The following is a 20,274-nucleotide window of genomic DNA, read 5'->3' as shown; positions in this document are numbered from 1 at the left end:
GCTAGATGCTTGACATGTCTCATTTAGTCCACGGGTCCTACAAGGCTGAATCTGTACATAGACTGAGGCTCAGTATATTTTAATAATATATCCAGAAAGATGATGTAGTAAATGTCATGGCAGAGATTTTCAAAGTGTATTACTTCGGGGACACCTAAAATTCCGAGGGCCCCAGAATGGGAACATTGGTCTAGTGCCTAGTTATTCCACAAGAGAAATCACCAAGTATGTTGTGAGTTAAATTGTGTCCCCAAAAAAGGTAATGTTGAAATCCTAACCCCTGATTTTTGTCAACGTGACCTTATTTTGAAATAGAGTTTTTGCTGATGTCATCAAGTTAGGATGGGGTCATTTGGGTCCTAATCCAATGACTGATGTCCTTAGAAGAACAAGAAAATTTGGACACAGCACAGAGCAGAGATTATACAAAGTCCCAGACCCATGAGAGAAGGCCATGTGTGAAGATGGAGGCAGAGATTAAAGTGGTCTGTCCGCAAGCCAAAGAATGCTAAGCGTGGTTGCCAACCACCAGAAGGTCGAAGAGACAAGGAAGGATTGATTCTCCCTCACAGGCTTCAGAGAGAGCAGGGCCCTGCCAACACCTTGATTTCGTCTTTAAAACTAGTCTTTAAAACTACAACAAAGAGGGATGCCTGGGGTGGCTCAGGTCATGATCTTCACCGCTCGTGAGTTCGAGCCCCGCGTCGGGTTCTGGGCTGACAGCTCAGAGCCTGGAGCCTGCTTCCGATTCTGTGTCTCCCTCTCTCTGCCCCTCCCCTAGGCTCACTCTGTCTCTCAAAAATAAAGAAACATTAAAAAATTTGTCATACAAAATAAAACTAGAACAAATACATTTCTGTTGTTTTAAGTCACCGAGTTTGTGGTACTTTTTTTACAGCATTTCTAGGAAACTAACTCAGAGTGTACACATTAGCAGGGAATGTGAATGTGTCGCATCCCGTCTGTAAAGCGCTGGCTAATTAGAACTTGATGAAAATTGCTTTACAAAGAGTTAGCTATCCAAGTCCATATACTATGTGGTTCATACTTTTAAATTAAATGTAATTCCACTACCCAATGAGTAAAATGCTTCCTGCTTACATACAAGATGACAATTTTGTTCAACAAATTCCTTGGTGTTTGCCTTTAATTCTGAGCATTCGCAAAAATTAGTTGCCATTGCTATTGCTGAATCATGACAGTTCCACAGACTATGATTTTTATAAATTCAATGACTGTAAAGAGAAACAAGACTTTGGGTTATAATTAAATGTCATGTTCTCCCTTTTTTGGATAGAATGTTTTATTTTGAAAAGAGTGCTATCTCAACTTAGATTTCGTAACATGAAATCTCAATATGATGTAGTACATCCCAGCACTAATAACGTTTTGCAACTCGCTAAAAGAAAGTACATAAAACACAAGGAAGGAGGGATGCTTTCTATAACGAGGTATGAGTTAATTTAAAAAGACCAAATTTATAATAAAAAGCAAAAAAAAACCTAATCACCCAAATACATGCCATCATTTTTTATGGTACCCATGTGGAAACGTTTAAGGGTGTCAAAGTATGTCAGAAGTTTGCAGGAAATGAGCCCATAGTAAGTCTCAAACAGGGTACATTCTTTCCCACTGCTAATTTCCTTCCATGCCAGGGGCATTTCAATTTCTGTAGTTTCTGAGGATGTAAAAATGAACTTATAGCAACACCTGTTGTATCTGATGTGCCTTTTTCCAGAAAACCTTGAACTGTGGATGGGTATAAGGCCAATAGACTTTGCACAAATTCCTACAAACACATCAGCAGGAACCATTATGGGTACTTCTTTGAAAACCACATACATCATCCGAGCCACATCTTGGGACATAATAAAAGCCTCGCCACTGCAGTAATCTGGGTAGTACTTTTCTGGGTACTCGCTGAAAGGGACAAATTCTTGACTATTAGGATCCCTGTTGGGTGTATCTTGATGGATAACTCTTCCTACATAGACATCCTCCAGGTGATCTTTCAGATTAAGAAGATAGTCTACCAAGCTCGGGACATTGACAAACATCTCTTCATCAACCTTAAGAATGAACAGGGCATTAGGGCAGAAAGTCACAGCCCACTGTGTCATCGTGATGATTTTCCGGGTTTGGTTCTCAGCACTGTCCAAGAAGATTCCTTGAATGATATCATTATTCTTATGGGACTCTTTGTCTATTTCTTGCTGGGTAGTTACCAAAACGGGCATTCCCAAAGCAAACAGTGTGAGAATGTGGTGCCCTTGAACACTGGTCACGTTACCCCAGGTTTTCCTGATGAGGTCCCGCCTTGTTCCATTTCCCGGGCTACTGAAGATAAGAGAGAGTAAAAATATATTCTTCCCTTTACACAGCTCCGACTGGCTCAGGATGTAATACTTGGAAAGATTACTTCTTAGGGGCTCCGTGTTCAATTTTCTTGCCTTCTCCTTAATTTCAAGAGCTTTCATATCCACATAAGGCAAAGCATGCAGAAAGTATTCTTCCACAAAATCAGCCCCAAAAAGCAAAGCATGAAACAGGATAACATTAAATAGAATGAAACACCACTGGTGAGTCCGAAGTCTGCAGAATGTCACCTAAATAAGACGAAAACACATGTTCATTCAAGCTTTGTCTCCATTCTTATTTTTGCCCCCACTGAATGCTATACATACTTCTTACAGCACTTAGAAATACACTATTTTAAGTGTTTCTCATTTATTTTTGTTATCTGTCTCTCCCACTAGATCATGGTCTCCTGGACAGCTGGCAGAGAAGAGACAGCTCTCTCTTTTCCACTGTTGCAGAGTTCGGTATTTGGCATGAAGTAGAAACTGAATAAAATGCTAGTTGGTTGTTTTCTCGCTTGTTTGGATGAAAGCCTACTTACTATATGCAAGGCACGGTGCTAGACATTGGAAAAGCAAAGAGGAATCAGGCATAGACATATGGATATAAAGTAACAAGCAGAATTATTGTGCTAAAAGCCTACAGGAAAATATATGATTTTTTTTTCTGAAAGTGAAGCACTTGGATCAGTTTCTTCTCTAATTACAAAGGTCAAGGGCTATTTTTCCATGAAGTAGTTGCTTTTGTTGGCCAGTGAACAATGGCTACTATCAAACATTTACATCCTTCTACTATGACTTTCCAATTTAATCTGATACTGATTTCTGACATTGTCTGTTTTAGCGATGTCCCCTAATCCATTCAACACATCTGCCAATATGGGCAAATTCCCACTATCTGCATAGCACCCCTTCAGACATCTAGGATGGCTCTGTGCCAAGCTTACTCCACATCATCAAAGAAGATGGAAACTTTCCATCTGGAAGGGCATATACAGTATCGTAATATAACAGAGCAAGGGAACATTAAAGAAATTAAATTTCTATTGGAGTTTGATTGACAAAGCCTTCCATAATAATAGTTACCTCTTACTGAGCATTTGCAGTGTGTCAGGCACTGTGCTAAGCACTTTAAATGACTTAATTCACTTAGCCTTGGTAACATCGCTTTCATATAGGTTATTTCCAAAATTAAGGTGAGCATCCAAGTTTAGTAACTTGCCAAAGATCATCTCAGTGGGTAAGGGCATGGGGAAAGGTCATAATTGGAACTCGAGTCTGGGAGAGTCCAAAGCTTAACCACTGAGAATCCTGACCCCCATCTTTTCCTTTCCTATACCTAATGAATAGGCAACAAAACAAAACAAAACAAAACAAAACAAAACAAATCCCTGTAATTATCATCTGAATTCCATTCCATTTTCTCAAAGCTGATGATGTGCACATAGAAGAAACTTCAGCTTTCTCAAACCTATTTTAATAGATATCAAATGCTTCCAAGATTTAAGAAACTTACCTGCATGTTGTCTGTGAACCGTTTCAGGACTTTGGAAATTACTGAATCCAGATGCCAAAATTATGTCCAAATGTAGCTCTCAGCATCATTCCAGTCTAACAGCAATTGAGGTAAGGTGCTTTGTGCCTGAGACTTTAAGGATAAAGTTTCTTTCCAATCAACTTGAGCTTTTGTCCCAGAATACCTGCTGACTCCATAGGGAAGCAAGTGCAGATTATGTTACAGCTAGAGTGAATCCGGAACAAAGAATGGAGAACACAAACCTTTTCAAACGCTTCCAACCTTGTATATGTTTTGAAACTGACCTGTTGCCGGTATGCTGAATTCCTGGTGAAATGTGTGTGGGAGTTGAAAGAGCAGTTCACCTACATCACCTCTCAAACATCATAATACAAGGAGAAATGTCATGCAGTATGTTTTGGAGTGCTCTCAAGAAACTAAACGATTGGACTAGTTCCTGCTCCCTGGTATATGCATGTGCAAGACATGTACTAAAACATCAAGGAATACTTATCATCCCTAATGGGTGCGGTTTTTTTTTCCTCCCCAAAGAAACATCGTATGAAAGTTTTGGTTTATGTCTCATTGGGAAGGATTTTGAATTCCTAGTATAGGCTATGCAAGAAGTTTACTGAATCAATTATATGTCACCCCAACTACCTACCCAGGCATTTTTTATCTCAAACTGGAAAACAACACATAGTCCATTTTAGCCAGAACTGAAGGAACTAAGCATTTGCTGTTTGCAGTTTTCCTGGGGGCATGAATATGTAGGGATTATTCCAAACACTGTTTCTACCAGCAAGTTTAAGAAAGGAAACAACATTCAGTATATTTTCATGTTGCTGTCACATAAGCAGTTGTATTGAGCATTCTGTTTTCAGGCAAGGCTGAACCATTTTCGTCTTTTCACATGTTGATGTTCCTGCCTGCCACTCAGGGCATTTTTTTGTAATTGTTTGGCTAGGAAAAGTGTCAATGTTTGCTCAGCCACTTGTCATGCAATCTTGGAAATTTTTACAAAGTGGGAAAATCTAACCTAAAAAAAAATCATATGAAAGGAAAATTTTTATACATTCTAAGTTTAACAACTAAATACAAATCCTATTTTGCAATTTTCATCTCTTAGAGCTATAAATTTTGCTCCCAGATCTCCTCTTGCTTCAATTTCGACAATTTGGTTTCTTTGTTCATGAGAAGGTCTAACAACATTGCCTCTAGAGCACCTCTGTCTGGGATTTTCAGTTTGATTCATCAAACTCCTACCACAATTTGTTTGCTACAAATTGATAGGGGGGCTTGTTTTTCTTAATTACCTTGGTATTGCTTTGCCTTTCATAGAGGTTATCTGATCTGCATACACGTCTTCCTAAAATTTCTTATAATGTTGTCATCAGTCACTGTTTGGCTTAGATGTCTACAGAGGCTTTCTGTTGCCTACCAAATCAAATTTGCTCTCGTGGAGCCTGACTTTCAAGACACCATACTTGGCTTCTACTTCACATAGTCAAATATGTATCTCCCATGTTTCAAGCGTACTAGATGGACTCAGGATGCTTGGCGCCTTGGTCATTCCCTAACACTAACTGGATACGTGACTGTCTTACTGTCTATATTACGTGTTCTATCTCTTGGACCAGTCTGTTCAATAGGGTAGCCATTAGCCACATGTGGCTATTTGTATTTAAATTAATTAAAATTGTATTTCCTCAGTCACATTAGGCATTTTCAAGTGTTCAGTAGTCACAAGAGGCTAGTGGCTGCCTTATTAGACAATGTAAATGGGGGACATAATTGCTGAAAGTCCTATTGGAAGGTGCTGGTATAAGATAGGCAGGTTTGCAGTTTATGAGCCCTTAGGGAGAGACAAGGAGAATTTAAGTTCTTGAAGTCGGGGGGGGGGGGGGGGGGGGGGGGGGGGGGGGGGGGGGAGGGGGGGCTGGGTTGAAATCCTAAGATAGCCGGTTATGATGACCTTAGGCAGGATGCTTAACCCTCTTTTGACCCGGGTTTCCTCATCCCTAAAAACAAGAGTTAATAATAGTAACTACTATGCAGGGCTACTGTGGGAACTGAATGCGGTAACACAAAGTGATCAGGAGAGTGCCTGGCCCATAGGAAGCACACAATTTTTGTTCTTTGATGCTTAAAGATTTATGCTTCAGCTTTCAGTCCTCAGAAGGATCACACGAGGAAGTACTATAACTGCTATGCAGAAGACGAATATAAATCCAGAGATGTTACGTAGGTAAGGCCAACGGCACAGCCGGAGTGTCAAGAGCTGGGATTTGAACCTAGATCACCTGACTCCTTTGTTTCGGTCACCAATCCCCTTAACTTGCTTTATTTTTTCGTGAGCACTTGCTAAGACTTGCACCATGCCTTGCTTAGTTATTTATCTGTCAGCCTCCCCCGCTGGGATATAAACCCCAGGCGGCCGGGTATTTTTGTACTTTTTGCTCACTAACCCTATCTCCTAGAATAGTGTTTGGGACATGCATGATAGGCGGCTCAATGGGTTGTTTCACTTTGGACACGTCTCTGAAATTTTCCTCCGTCTCCTCCGAAAAGTGAGGATAAGGAAAAGCGCCACAGAGTTTGTGCAAGGTCGGATCGGTCCGACGAAGGACACCAAGGCTCCGAACAAATTCCGATACACGGCACGGAAGTAAGTCGAGGATGAAGCGCCACAGGTCCCAGCTATACTGCGCATGCTCCTCCTCCCTGGGCGCTCTCCTCAGCCCGCCCGCTTCCCCCTCGAGGCCGAGGCCGGAAGTGCACCCGCGTCCGCTGGGCGCCGCGGGCGGAGGGACGCGCGGAGATGACGCAGGCAGCACCGGAAGCCGCTCCCCTGTGAGGTTGCAGACCCCGAGCGGCGGCCGCTGGTCCAGGTCTGTATGTGAGGCGGGGCCCGGTCGGGGAGGGGGTTCTTAGGCGCCCGCGCCCCTGCTGACCGGCCGCGCCTCGGGCCGTTTGTCTTTCTCTCCCTGCAGGCGCCATGGCTGCGGAGCGGACCCGGCCGCTGCGAGGCTCTGGCGGCCCGAGCGCGCCTAGTCGGTGTGAGCCCGGCGCGAGGTCCCGGGCCCCGGGGCGCTCGCTCAGGTCAGTGCTGCGCGGAACACGACTCTGGGAGCAGGGAACCTGGGAGCGACGAACGGGCTGAAGGGATCTGGAGTTGATTTTAGAGATGGGAACATTGAGTCTCGGAGTTACTGCCTCTTAGTTCTCAGCTTCCTTAGCTGCGAAATGAGTTAACAATGATGTCCCAGGGCTGCCATGACTTTGAAAGATGATGAAGTGTGGAGAGGTGGTTTTGAAGTACAAAGCGCTGTATTAATGTGAGGGACTGCGCCGTAGTTGTGGGTATGCCATGGAAACAGGTGTGTATGTGGCGGGGGGGGGGGGGGCGCTTGAACTACAGATAGCCATATTAATGCTCAATAATAATGGTAACTGACGTTTCTCGGAGGCTTACAGCGTGTAGGGTACTGTGCTAAACGCTTTACGTGCATTATCCGATTTAAGCCTCACAAACACCCTTGCAGGGAATGCTGTTCCGAGGTTGCATTTTACAAGTCAAAGACCGGACTTGAGATTGGTGAAGTGATTTCCCCAGTGTCACTCAGCAGCAAGTGGAGTTGCAGAGCCTGGATTTTATAAACACTGTATTCTTTCCGAGCTGTTTGTATTCATCTCAAAACCAAAGGCGAGATGAATAAATAAGTTGTAAGATTAAGTTGTAGGATTTTAAATAAGTTGTATATTCACATGGTTTTAAATTCAAGAAAGGGCTCCTCACGCCTGTTCCTCAGCTCTCCAGGTTTCTCTGGAGGCAACCAGTGTTACCAGCTTCTTGAATATTCCAAAGATACCTTGGGTGTGTGTCAGTTTATAAATCCAGATACACGTTTTCAAAACCTCTGTACTGTAACAACCTGAATATGCTTGATGAGAAACCAGGGAAGACGAAGCCTCGGGCTTCCGAACAACAAATGTCTTGTTTTCACTCTTAACTAGGCCAGGTCCTGGTGGAGGAGAGGAAAACGTACATGTGATGTTTTATCCAGAACATCTATCTCTAGTAAGACCTAGCAGTATATAGGTTTTGTTTTGTTTGCGGCGGTGGGGAGCTAGGTAAGATGTTAAATTGCTTAACTTCCTGTGGGACCCTGGGAAAGTCACTCCACCTGTTGGGTCATAAATCTCATTTATTAGTTAAGGGCAATAGTACTGATACTTTCCTTGAAGTTCTGATAATCAAATGAAGTAATGTCTATGAGTAGTACTTGAATCTTTTTTTTTAAAAAAAATTTTTTTTTTTAACATTTATTTATTTTTTGAGACAGCATGAATGGGGGAGGGGCAGAGAGAGAGGGAGACACAGAATCGGAAACAGGCTCCAGGCTCTGAGCCATCAGCCCAGAGCCTGACGCGGGGCTCGAACTCACGGACCGCAAGATCGTGACCTGAGCTGAAGTCAGACGCTCAACCGACTGAGCCACCCAGGCGCCCCAGTACTTGAATCTTTTAAACCAATACAAATATGAGAGTTGCCAGAGGGAACATAGGGAATTAATGGTAGAACCAGAGACCAAAACCAGGCCTCCTGGCTTCCAATTTTGCAGTCTTCATCATACCCGTTTCGGAGCTTTGTGATTGTTAATATTGAGGGCAGAAGGACAAGTTTAATGTTTAATCTCAAGTCGGGGGGAGGGGAAGGCAAGACAGCATGGGGTGTGGGTACAGACAAAAATGCACCTAGCAGGAAATTCTAGCCTCAACTCAATAACTGCCCTTAATTATAAAATTAAACCCCAGTAAGTTTGAGTCCATGAATTTTTCTTCCATGTATTTTAAGCCAATTTAAGGGAAAGTTCATGGTAAGGATCACAGGGTTGAAAGGGTTGTTAGTAGTCCTGTCTATTCCAGCCTTAGGGCTGCTGAAAGCTTTCCTGGCCAGTATTCATAATAATAAAACTAACAAAAGTACCACCCCTGCTCAATTTCCGAGTTTCCCAGCCCTCAAAGTGAGAGATAGCTTCCATTTTACAGATAGAACTGAAGTTTAGAAGTTGGTCAGAGATGCCCATGATCACATAGGAAGTGGGTAAATCACTGAAAGACTTGACTGACTCCAAAGCATTTTCATGTATACCTCATTCTGCCTCTGTTTCTAACTGTCCTTGACTTTCCCAGTAATGGGAATCTCACCATTCTGGAGGCAGCCCCTACATTGTTGGAAATCTGATGATTTAGAAGTTCCTCCTAATGGGGAGCCTGAGTGGCTCAGTCGGTTAAGTGTCCAACTCCTGATCTCAAGCACAGGTCTTTTTTCTTTTAATTTTTATTTATTATTGAAAGATAGAGTCAGAGTGTGAGCAGGGGAGGGGCAGAGGGAGAGGGAGACACAGAATCTGAAGCGGGCTCCAGGCTCTGAGCTGTCAGCACAGAGCCTGACGCGGGGCTCGAACTCACAAACCGCAATATCATGACCTGAGCCGAAGTCAGATGAAGTCGGACGCTTAACCGACTGAGCCACCCAGGCGCCCCACTCAAGCACAGGTCTTAATCTCAGGGTTGTGTGTTCAAGCCTCTCATTAGGCTCTGCGCTGGGCGTGAAGCCTACTTAAAAAAAATAAAAGCTCCTCCATGTGTTGAATTGAAATCCTGCTTCCTGAAGTTTCCCCTGGGGGCCTTGTGCGGCCAGTACGTGATATTCCTACAGGCTCTCTAAAAGAGTTCATTTTAGACCTGTGACCTTAAGAAAATTACCTCCAAAGTCTTTTCTTTTTTTTTTTTAGAAAGTAAATACTGGTGTTGTCTAATAGTGCAGAGTTGAGGAAAAGATTCTTATTATGGGTTAAGAGAATATATGAATCTCAGAAATGGCTGGGTTTTTTAAAGGCTCTCACTGAAAAGTTTGTCCCATAATTTTCTATGGTGTCATGACTACATTAATTTGGCATGCTGTAAGATGTGTCTTAGTTTTTGTTAATAGTGCGAACCTACCTGATAATGTTTTCATGGGTATTATAAATTTGCCTTGTGGTCATTTCAATAATAATTCAGCTTACTTACGTGTAAACATTTCTATGATGGATGTGTGGATATTCATGTGTGTGTAGGTGTAGGTGTGATAGAGGAAGAAGCCCCCCATGCTTTTTCACTGTAGAAAAGGATTCCTGGGCAGATGTTTTGGTGTATGTTTTTAATTGGCCAGTATGAATTAATTAGCTATGGTGACATTTTGTGGGTGTCCAAAGAAAAGAGTTGTTTTGCCTTGTTATGAGTGATTTTTTCCAAGTAAAAAATTTCTGGAAATGTTGAAGATAGAAGGTTGTTTGGATTCAGGAGGAGGTAGTGTGTTAACTTCTGTTGTTGATTAAACTTTTGGTGAGCTGATTATTTTTTGGCTGCCAGGTAAATCCTTAAACTAATAAATCCTGCCTAGCCCAAACCCTGAGGATTCCAGAATATTATTTTATTTTTAAAGTCCATTCACTGTTCCAAAAACCAAAATTATTGGGTAGTAGATGATGTGATTGGAAAGTTTGGTTGCATTTACTGTTTTTTGTCTGATAACATTCTGGCCAAATTTGATATTTGGAAAATTAATGAAAAGGACTTTTACTGACCTTACGTGAACAAAGTTGGAAGGTGAGATCTGGCTTTTGATGTAGACGTCATCTAGGTGACATTTATGGGAAAAATTTTATTTTCCTCTTCGACATTAATTTAGATACTAATGTTTTTAATCTATGTGTCAGGATTCTTTTTTTTTCTAAATATAATTTTATTTTAAATTCCAGTATAGTTAACATACAGTGTTATATTAGTTTCACGTGTACAATATCATGATTCCACAGTTCCATCACCCAGTGCTTATCACAAGTGCACTCCTTAATCCCCATCACCTATTTCACCCACCTCCCCTCTGGTAAATAGGTTTGGTTTGTTTGGTTTGTTGTCGCCTCGCCTCGCCTCGCCTCGCCTCGCCTCGCCTCGCCTCGCCTCGCCTCGCCTCGCCTCGCCTCGCCTTTCTGTTTTAATTTTATTTTTTTTAATTTACATCCAAATTAGTTAGCATATAGTGCAACAATGATTTCAGGACTAGATTCCTTAATGCCCCTTACCCATTTAGCCCATCCCCCCTCCCACAACCCCTCCAGTAACCCTCTGATTGTTCTCCATATTTAAGAGTCTCTTATATTTTGTCCCCCTCCCTGTTTTTATATTAGTTTTGTTTCCCTTCCCTTATGTTCATCTGTTTTGTCTCTTAAAGTCCTCATATGAGTGAAGTCGTATGATATTTGTCTTTCTCTGACTAATTTCGCTTAGCATAATATCCTCCAGTTCCATCCACGTAGTTGCAAATGGCAAGATTTCATTCTTTTTGATTGCCGAGTAATACTCCATTGTATTTATGCCACATCTTTATCCATTCATCCATTGATGGACATTTGGGCGCTTTCCATACTTTGGCTATTGTTGATAGTGCTGCTATAAACATGGGGGTGCATGTGTCCCTTCGAAACTGCACACCTGTGTCCCTTGGATAAATACCTAGTAGTGCAATTGCTGGGTTGTAGGGTAGTTCTATTTTTAGTTTTTTGAGGAACCTCCATATTGTTTTCCAGAGTGTCTGCACCAGCTTGCATTCCCACCAACAATGCAAAAGAGATCTCTTTCTCAGCATCCTCGCCAACATCTGTTGTTGCCTGAGTTGTTAGTGTTAGCCATTCTGACAGGGGTAAGGTGGTATCTCATTTGATTTGTATTTCCCTGATGATGAGTGATGTGGAGCATTTTTTCATGTGTCGGTTGGCCATCTGGATGTCTTCTTTGGAGAAGTGTCTATTTATGTCTTTTGCCCATTTCTTCACTGGATTATTTGTTTTTTGGGTGTTGAGTTTGATAAGTTCTTTCTAGATTTTGGATACTAACCCTTTATCTGATGTGTCGTTTGCAAATATCTTCTCCCATTCTGTCGGTTGCTTTTAGTTTTGCTGACTGTTTCCTTCACTGTGCAGAAGCTTTCTATTCTGATGAGGTCCCAGTAGTTCATTTTTGCTTTTGTTTCCCTTGCCTCTGGAGATGTGTTGAGATTTGGATGTTAATTTTTAAAATTAGTATGGCAATCTGGTAGGAAACTAAGTGATATTAGAAGGAAAGCTTTGTTTTTAAATTATGGAATGTTTAAACATATGGTAGTAAAGAGAATAAAAACCTCCGTGTATCCATCATCCAGCACTAACATCTATCAACATATAGCTAAGCTTGGGAAAGATGATTTTTGCTGATTTGCTGTATTTTTTGTTTTTTCATTAGTTTACTCCCTGTTCTTAAAAGCGGGCTGATACCTTGATGCAATGTGTAATGCTATATACTTGTAACGTTTCTTTTTGCTCCAGTTAGTCCTGGAGCAATGTGTTGTTCTTTTAAAGGAGAAGGTGGTATAATCAGATAGGTACCAGATTTTATAACCAGGTTGTGATTCTCCTGGTTGTAGCTGTAGTCAGAGAGAGACAGTTCGGTCTGTGTGGTTGGAAGAGTACTGATGGAGGGAGCACTGACTTCCAGTCTGTTCTGATGCTGTTTTAATAGCTCTATTGACCGTAGGTAGGCAAATCACTTACCTTCTCTGACTTGTAACTTCCTCCTCTGCAAAGTAGAGATGATGCTACCTGGGGTTTTTTTTTTTTTTTTTTTTTTTTTTGTTGTTGTTGTTTTGTTTTGTTTTGTTTTGGTGTTTTGGAAGCATCAGGATTACTTATTTGTGCAAGCTTCCTTGACCCTCTTTGCTCTCTGGGGGCGCATGAGTAAGAGTTGTCACCAGCTCATATGAGGCTTATAAAAACTATGTAAGGCTACATAAGGCCTTTGGTAATTTTTGTTCTAATAGGCAGTGCCATAAAGGAAGTAGAAAAACCAAAATACCTGAGCCACATGATTTATTACATCTGCCTGTTTTTCTTCCCCAGACCTTTTTTGCCTGAATATTTATTGAAAACCCAGTAGTCAGTTCTGTGATTTTGGTAACAGATCAAGCTGTGCCTAGCATGATAACTAATGTCTCCAGTTACTGCTCAGGAGACCTGCCTTCTGGTTGTCACATGCTGGTGCTTATATTTGTGACTTACGTACCCAAATAGAGCGTATTAAGGAAATAGTGTTACGATGGTTTTGATCGTGTTGGGGGGAGGGGAGAGAAGTGTATAGAATAAACTATTTTATAATGAGTGATACTATAAATCTTTTACTGTGAAGATGCATGTAGCATGTGCTAGACTTCAAAAGGAGCAAGTCACCTACACCAACATAAGTCTCACTGATTTATGTTTCAGAGATCATGATTCATTAAAGTATGTTTTCTTAGATGTATTATCTTTTGTGTGCATGGAAGATTTTCGAATACAATATATTAACTGTAAAGTTGTAATGTAATAACTAAACATAAAGTTGTAATGCCAAGTTTTTTACACTAATTTTCATTTGTTAGCAGTCTTGCTTGAATGGTCTTTTTGAGCAGAACTAATACAATATTTTGATGTGCCACAGGTAAATTTTTCCATAACCTTATGGAGAGAAAGGACTTTGAGACATGGCTTGATAACATTTCTGTTACATTTCTTTCTCTGACGGACTTGCAGAAAAATGAAACTCTGGATCACCTGATTAGTCTGAGTGGGGCAGTCCAGCTCAGGCATCTCTCCAATAACCTGGAGACTCTCCTCAAGCGGGACTTCCTCAAACTCCTTCCCCTGGAGCTCAGTTTTTATTTGTTAAAATGGCTCGATCCTCAGACTTTACTCACATGCTGCCTCGTCTCTAAACAGTGGAATAAGGTGATAAGTGCCTGTACAGAGGTGTGGCAGACTGCGTGTAAAAATTTGGGCTGGCAGATAGATGATTCTGTTCAGGACGCTTTGCACTGGAAGAAGGTTTATTTGAAGGCTATTTTGAGAATGAAGCAACTGGAGGACCATGAAGCCTTTGAGACCTCATCGTTAATTGGACACAGTGCCAGGGTGTATGCACTTTACTACAAGGATGGACTTCTCTGTACAGGTAAGAGATTCTGGAACTGTTTTGTTGTTGTTGTGCGTTTCATAGGGTATAATCTTAGAAACAGAACAAACTAGTCCTTAGGCTTGAGGATGGCAAGTATTAATTATATGAGATATCTATAGTGGAATTTCCCCATCCCTCCATCCCTGAGTAGTTTTACACCCTTTTATCCTCTTTCCCTCTAGAAGACAAATCATTTTTATAGAATTTTGTGAGAAGAAGGCTCCAGACATTTTTTTTTTTCTCTTTTCTCTTTCCTTTCCTTTTTCCTTTTTCCTTTCCTCCATGCCCAGCATGGAACTCAATGCGGTGCTTGAACTCACAACCCTGAGACCAAGACCTCAGCTGAGATCAAGAGTCGGACGCTTAGCCGACTGAGCCACCCAGACACCCCCAGACATTCTTTTAAATGTGATGTGAGTCAGAAAGCTGTAACTATTTTTTTCAGTGCTTTTTCCTTCCATGTACAGTTTTCCATGTTGGTTAAACTTTTTTTCTGTCAACAGTGATTTTTGAGAAAAACCAGTGGAAAAGATGATGCCTAGACCTAGCAAGTAATTAGATCATCTTGCAAGAATTACTTAACCTCTCTGTGTTTGTTTTCTTATCTATAAAGTATGGGAATGGAGGTATTTCTTTCTTGCTAAAATTCCTGTGGTTCTAAGAAGAATTAAAAGTTAAAAGAATTTGGGCATGGAAACAAAGACAGATGGATATTTTAATCCTAAGCAATTAAGTAACTGTGTAGCAGATATAATCATTAAAATTTGGAATTGTGTGATTCTTCCAGTTATAATGGCTGTTTGTACATGTAATCAGTGCATATGTTTTAGGCAGTACATTTTGATGGGCATTGTAAATAATTCTTAGGCAATGGTGTAGAATGATTTCAGGCAGCCTTATCGATGATCCCGATGCCTTTTCACTTCCATTGTATGTAATATTTAGGGATCCTTGGTGTTCTTTTTTCATCCAGGATAATTTCTTTTTAAAAAAAGTTTTTTATAGGTCAGGCCCTTCTTGTTTTTTTGTTTTTTTATTTTTATTTTTTTAATGTTTATTTATTTTTGAGAGAGAGCACAAGTAGGGGAGGGGCAGAGAGAGAGGGAGACACAGGATCCAAAGCAGGCTGCAGGCTCTGAGCTGTCAGCACAACCCGATGTGGTGCTCGAACCCACAATGGTGAGATCATGACCTGAGCCGAAGTCAGACGCTTAACTGACTGAGCCACCCAGGCACCCTAATCCAAGATAAACATTTGAGTATTACTGAAGTACATAGTTGCCTTTTTAAAAAAAATTTTTTTAGTTTATGTATTTATTGTTTGAGAGAGAGAGAGAGGGAGGGAGGAAGGGAGGGAGGGAGGGAGGGAGAAAGCAAGCAGGAGAGGGGCAGAGAGAGAGGCAGAAGCAGAATCTGAAGCAGGCTCCACCCTGTCAGCACAGAACCCAACGCGGGGCTCGAACTCACGACCTGAGCCAAAATTAAGTCAGTCGCTTAAGCCACTGAGCCATCCAGGCACGCCATAATTGCCTTTTTTAATAGCATATTCTGTTCCTTTGTGTAAATATAGCATCATTATTTAGCCAATTCAATATTAGTGTATATTCAGGTTGTTTCTGTGAATTCAGAATATATCTATGAAATATTTATGAATATTTTTGTTTGCCTTTTTCCCCCCTTGAATTATTTATTTGGGGCAGAAACCTCAAAGTAGAATTACAGATCCGGAAATATACATGATTTTAAAGCTCCTCTTAACTGTCCTTTCCAGAGAGACTGAATTCATGGCATGGCCACAGCAGTTTTAAATAACAGACTCAGTTTTAATATTCTTGAGGTGTATGATCTCTTGAGGATGTACATTTTCTCATGGTGATATGTTTCTCTAAAATGCTAAATGCTTTGCCAGTTTTATAAAATGAACATTAAACTTAAGGCATTTCGTGGTTTTTGTCATCCTAAAGTTACTCCATGCTTACATTATTCTGTGTCCTATAAGCCGGATTATTGGAAAGGTATCATCCATTCTTTTATACTTGGATGTGCTTTCCCAGTTGGGGCAATGGCTTTTCTGTGTCCTTTTTGCCTTATGATCAATGGCAGGTAAGTTTTAAAGATTAAGATGCAGTATTGCCTTCGAGCCTTGAGCTCATTCACACTTGGGCAAATACTGGCAGTTGACTCATTTTCAGAACACATGTAGCTTTAAAAGAAAAATTCTCATCAAATTTTACTTTTGAAATGCAGTAAAACTTGAGTTTAACTTGGGGCAGAAGTGAATGGGACACATTCACTGAATTCCTTAACTACCTGGAAAGTTAATATCTGCAATAACGGTGGACCCGACCCTGCATTTTAAGGTTATTCTGTAGGTGGGTCTATATTTTGTATTTTTTGTTCTGATTAAATTCATCAAGTTTGTGTATTGAAAATTATGCTCTATTGAAAATAATCCACAGCTTTAGTTTAATTTTTCTTTTCTTTTTAAAAAAAAATTTTTTTAATGTTTTTATTTTTGAAACAGAAAGAGACAGAGCATGAGCAGGAGAGGGGCAGAGAGAGAGGGAGACACAGAATCCGAAGCAGGCTCCAGGCTCTGAGCTGTCAGCACAGAGCCCGATGCAGGGCTTGAACCCACGGACCGTGAGATCATGACCTGAGCTGAAGTCAGACGCTCAACCGACTGAGCTACCCAGGCACCCCAAGTTTAAAATTTCTAATAGCTGTATCCCTGAAACTATAACTAGTGAGAGAAGTGTTTGTTACGGAATTATACATACCTTTGTTTCATGCTATTACCAAAGAGGTAGTTATCCTTCTGCTGAGCTGTGATTTCTGAAATGGTGAGAAAGGAACCTGTTGTGCTTTGTTTGTGCTACACAGTAGATAATTAGAAAGTACTATGTGAAAGACAATGTAAGGACATGTGGATGAATTAGGACAGTTCTTTGCTCAGAGAACATACATACTGGAATCAGGAAGGTAACCTGATTAAGTAAAAGTCTCCATGTAGACTGTGCTAGTGAGAGAACACTTGCCCTTCTAGAGAGGGTAGCTGCTGCTCTACTGCAATGAATTATTTGCCATGTGAGATATAGGCTCACAGTAGTCAGATCTGATTTTTCAAAGAAGTCCTAAATCTAGATTTTTGTGCAATATTCTGATTGATTTTTTTTTAGTGTACTGATTTTTAAGTATTATTCACATTTTAAAAATATTGTGATTGTGTCATATTTAACCTGCACGCTGCCATATTGTGACCATGGCTTACAGTTGAATAAGAAAAACAACAGCTATAAAAGATACGCGGTCAAATGATATATTTGAATTGTATGAGTAAAAAATCAGTTGTTCAGAAGAAGGAGTGATGTCTTTCATTTGCAAAAATTGAGCAGTGTTTATGTTGAATCTTGGAGAATGGGTAGATTTTAGAGAGATGAGAATAAGCACTTTCCAGCAAAGGTATGGAAAGGGCTAAGCATGGAGCATATAGGAGGAAAATAAAAATTCTTTTTATCTGAACTCAGTATATAATTAAGGACTCTATAAGAGATTCTTAGAATATAAGCTGAAGAATTGTCTTGAGCTGTATTGTAAAAACCTTAAATATTGGGAATAAATATTTGGACAGTTTATTTATTTGTTTGGACAGTTTTCTTTAAGCAATAAGAAAAACTATGAAAGATTTCTGAGCAGAGAAAGGGCCGGGACTACAGCATTCTGCTCCAAGTAAACCAGTGTTTCTTATTTCTGCCAGGCCCCAGGTCCTCTTTTTGTAATGTATTTTACAATATTCTCTTAGCTTGAAGTCAAATTCATAGAAATAACTTACCTGTACATACACATATTTCAAAAAATCAATATAATACCTAAACTCTGATCCAGAGGAGAAATAAGACAGTAATTTAAAATAATGCACATTAAATGTGTTGTGCTCAAGCACAGCTGTGTTAGAAGACGGTAGTGTAATCAGATGTTTGCACTTGTGTATGTACTATCATCATGAACATGACAGTTGTAAATAGCACAGTGTTGTATTTGTACCATCAGTGATGTGGTCACAAGTGGTGAAAAGTCTCCAACAAAGCAAAGTACATTTTTCCTCAGTCTACCTGGTAGTTACACTCATAGTAAATTCGGTGCTTTATAAAACAGGTCCAAGGCTCAGACAACTAAGAATAAACTTGTCACAGGCAGAACCTTTAAGGCAATCAGGCAGAATCTTTAAGAAGTCATACAGAATATGGGCTCCTGGGTGGCTTAGTCAGTTAAGTGTTCAACTTTAGCTCAGGTCGTGATCTCGTGGTCTCAGGTCCCTGCATCGGCCTCTGTGCTGACAGCTCAGAGCCTGGAGCCTGCTTCAGATTCTATGTCTCTCTCTCTCTCTCTCTCTCTCTCTCTCTCTCTCTCTCTCTCAAAAATAAACATAAAAAAAAAAAAAAAGGTCATGCAGAATACATGACTATTCTTTTTGTGCACTATCCCAAACATTGCAGAATGTCTAGCATTTCTGGTCTTTGCCCAGTAGAGGCTGGTAATTTAGACCCCCCTCCCCCGCCCCCCCCCCACTGCCTCCAAAATCATTGTGACACTTGAAACCACCCCTGCAAATTTCTAAAATGTTCCCTTGGAGGATGACACTACTTATATGAAGACCCTCTGACATAGACAGATCTAGAATCTCTAAACTAAAGTATTAGCCTATTGCATTTTAGGTAAGAGTAGATCTAGATTTAGGATAGTAGGTGTAGAGTTTTTTTTTTTTTTTTTTTTTGAGGTTTACTTAAATTTTTTTATGTTTATTTTTGAGAGAGAGAGACACAGACAGACAGAGTAGGGGAGGGACAGAGAGAGAGGCAGACACAGAATCCTAAGCGGGTTCCAGGCTCTGACCCAGCACAGAGCCCGATGTAGGGCTCAAACTCACAAACCGTAAGATTGTGACCTGAGCTGAAGTCAGTCAGACACTTAACTGACTAAGCCACCCAGGCGTCCCAAGGTTTATTTATTTTTGAGAGAGAGGGCGTGTGCCCACAAGTGAGGCAGGGGCAGAGAGAGAGGGTGACAGAGGATCTGGAGCAGGCTTTGTACTGACAGCAGAGAGCCCAATGCAGGGCTTGAACTCACAAACTACAAGATCATGACCTGAGCTGAAGTCAGATGCTCAACCCACTGAGCCACCCAGGTGCCCGAAGGGTAGAGATTTTTTTAAAGGAGCAGTTAAATGGAAGAGCAGCCATTGAAATGGAATTAACAAGACTTAGCAATGGACTGAGTATGTGGCGAGGAAAATACCTGGGAAGGTGGTAGTACTGGTACCAAGAATAGGAAATGAAGGAATAAATTTGAGCGGGTAGAGGGAGTTCAATTTGGAATGAAAGTTAAAAAAATTTTTTTTTAAATTTGTTTATTTTTAAGAGAGAGTGCAAGCAAGGGAAGGGCAGAGAGAGAGAGAGAGACAGAGAATTCTAAGCAGGCTCCCCAGTCAGTGCAGAGTCTGATGTGGGGCTTGATCTCACAAACTGTGAGATCGTGACCTGAGCTGAAATCAAGTCAGATGCTTAACTGACTGAGCCACCCAGGTGCCCCTGGGATGAACTTCAATGCAGTCGGATGTGATGGAGATTCTGACAAAGTTCTGGAAATGTAACATCAGAGCTTTGGGGAATAGCTCAGGGCTAGAGCAAAAGGTTGAGGAGTTAGTGACATTTCAGCTATGGCTATAACAGTGAAATTTCAAAAGGACATGGAGAGGAAAAAAGAATGGGGCCTAGGATGGATGCTTGAAGAGTGTACTTAGGGAAGAGATAAAGAAGAATGGTGATGAAGAGAGTTTCAAGGGCAGTGAAAATTGCCTGTATGAAAGAGGCACTGGCCAGTGTTTGTTCAGTTGGTCATCAGAGTCACATGCCTCCAAGAGGCAGTTGAGAGCTGAGATCTGATTCTACCAGTTAAATATTTAAACCTTGCTGGATACGATAGTTTATTCCATTTGAGTTACAGCTCAGTTTTCTGCTTACGTTTGTTATATACCCATCCCTGGAATTTTTTATATCAAAGTATTGTTTTCAACCTCTTCTGAATTGAGAGGGCTTTTTTTTTCTTTTATATAATGAAAAACAGTCTACATTTATTTACTCCCCTTTCATCTTTAGGCTGCGTCATTGATGACCTCCTTGAAAACACGTTGGAGTATACTCAGTGCAGCAAACAGGAGTCTATAGGAAAGGTTGAAATAAAACCAAAAAGGAGCAGAGAACAGTGACTCCTAAAGGCTTAGCGGTTAAGAGTAGACTTGTACCACTAGCAAATGGAACTGAAATCAACCAA

At 40.8% G+C, this 20,274-nt stretch overlaps 2 protein-coding genes across 4 annotated transcripts in view; one reads left to right on the top strand and one right to left on the bottom strand.

Moving 5' to 3' along the window:
- Positions 1 to 1,103: 1,103 nt before the first annotated feature.
- B3GALT9 (beta-1,3-galactosyltransferase 9) lies at positions 1,104 to 4,359 on the bottom strand. Its single transcript, XM_003995818.5, has 3 exons — positions 4,179 to 4,359; positions 3,874 to 4,060; positions 1,104 to 2,606 (listed from the first exon to the last, which is right to left on the bottom strand). The coding sequence occupies exons 2-3, from the start codon at positions 3,877 to 3,879 to the stop codon at positions 1,503 to 1,505; spliced, it is 1,110 nt and encodes a 369-aa protein (XP_003995867.2). The 5' UTR covers positions 3,880 to 4,060; positions 4,179 to 4,359; the 3' UTR covers positions 1,104 to 1,502.
- A 2,286-nt stretch (positions 4,360 to 6,645) lies between these two features.
- Positions 6,646 to 20,274, top strand: part of FBXW2 (F-box and WD repeat domain containing 2) — a 60,622-nt gene continuing 46,993 nt past the window's right edge. For 2 of the 3 annotated variants that reach the window (XM_045042747.1, XM_045042748.1), the window contains exon 1: positions 13,432 to 13,941. In XM_045042747.1, coding sequence (XP_044898682.1) covers positions 13,452 to 13,941 — 490 coding nt within the window. In that variant the 5' untranslated portion in view covers positions 13,432 to 13,451. Of the gene's footprint in view, positions 6,765 to 6,866; positions 6,976 to 13,431; positions 13,942 to 20,274 lie in introns of those variants that run through there. The other variant, XM_003995804.5, reaches the window with a different exon arrangement.

This window comes from Felis catus, chromosome D4, assembly GCF_018350175.1.
Source record: "Felis catus isolate Fca126 chromosome D4, F.catus_Fca126_mat1.0, whole genome shotgun sequence".
Classification (NCBI taxonomy): Eukaryota; Metazoa; Chordata; class Mammalia; order Carnivora; family Felidae; genus Felis; species Felis catus.
The sequence above is the reverse complement of the archived record's forward strand: the minus strand, read 5'-3'. Positions and strand labels throughout refer to the sequence as shown.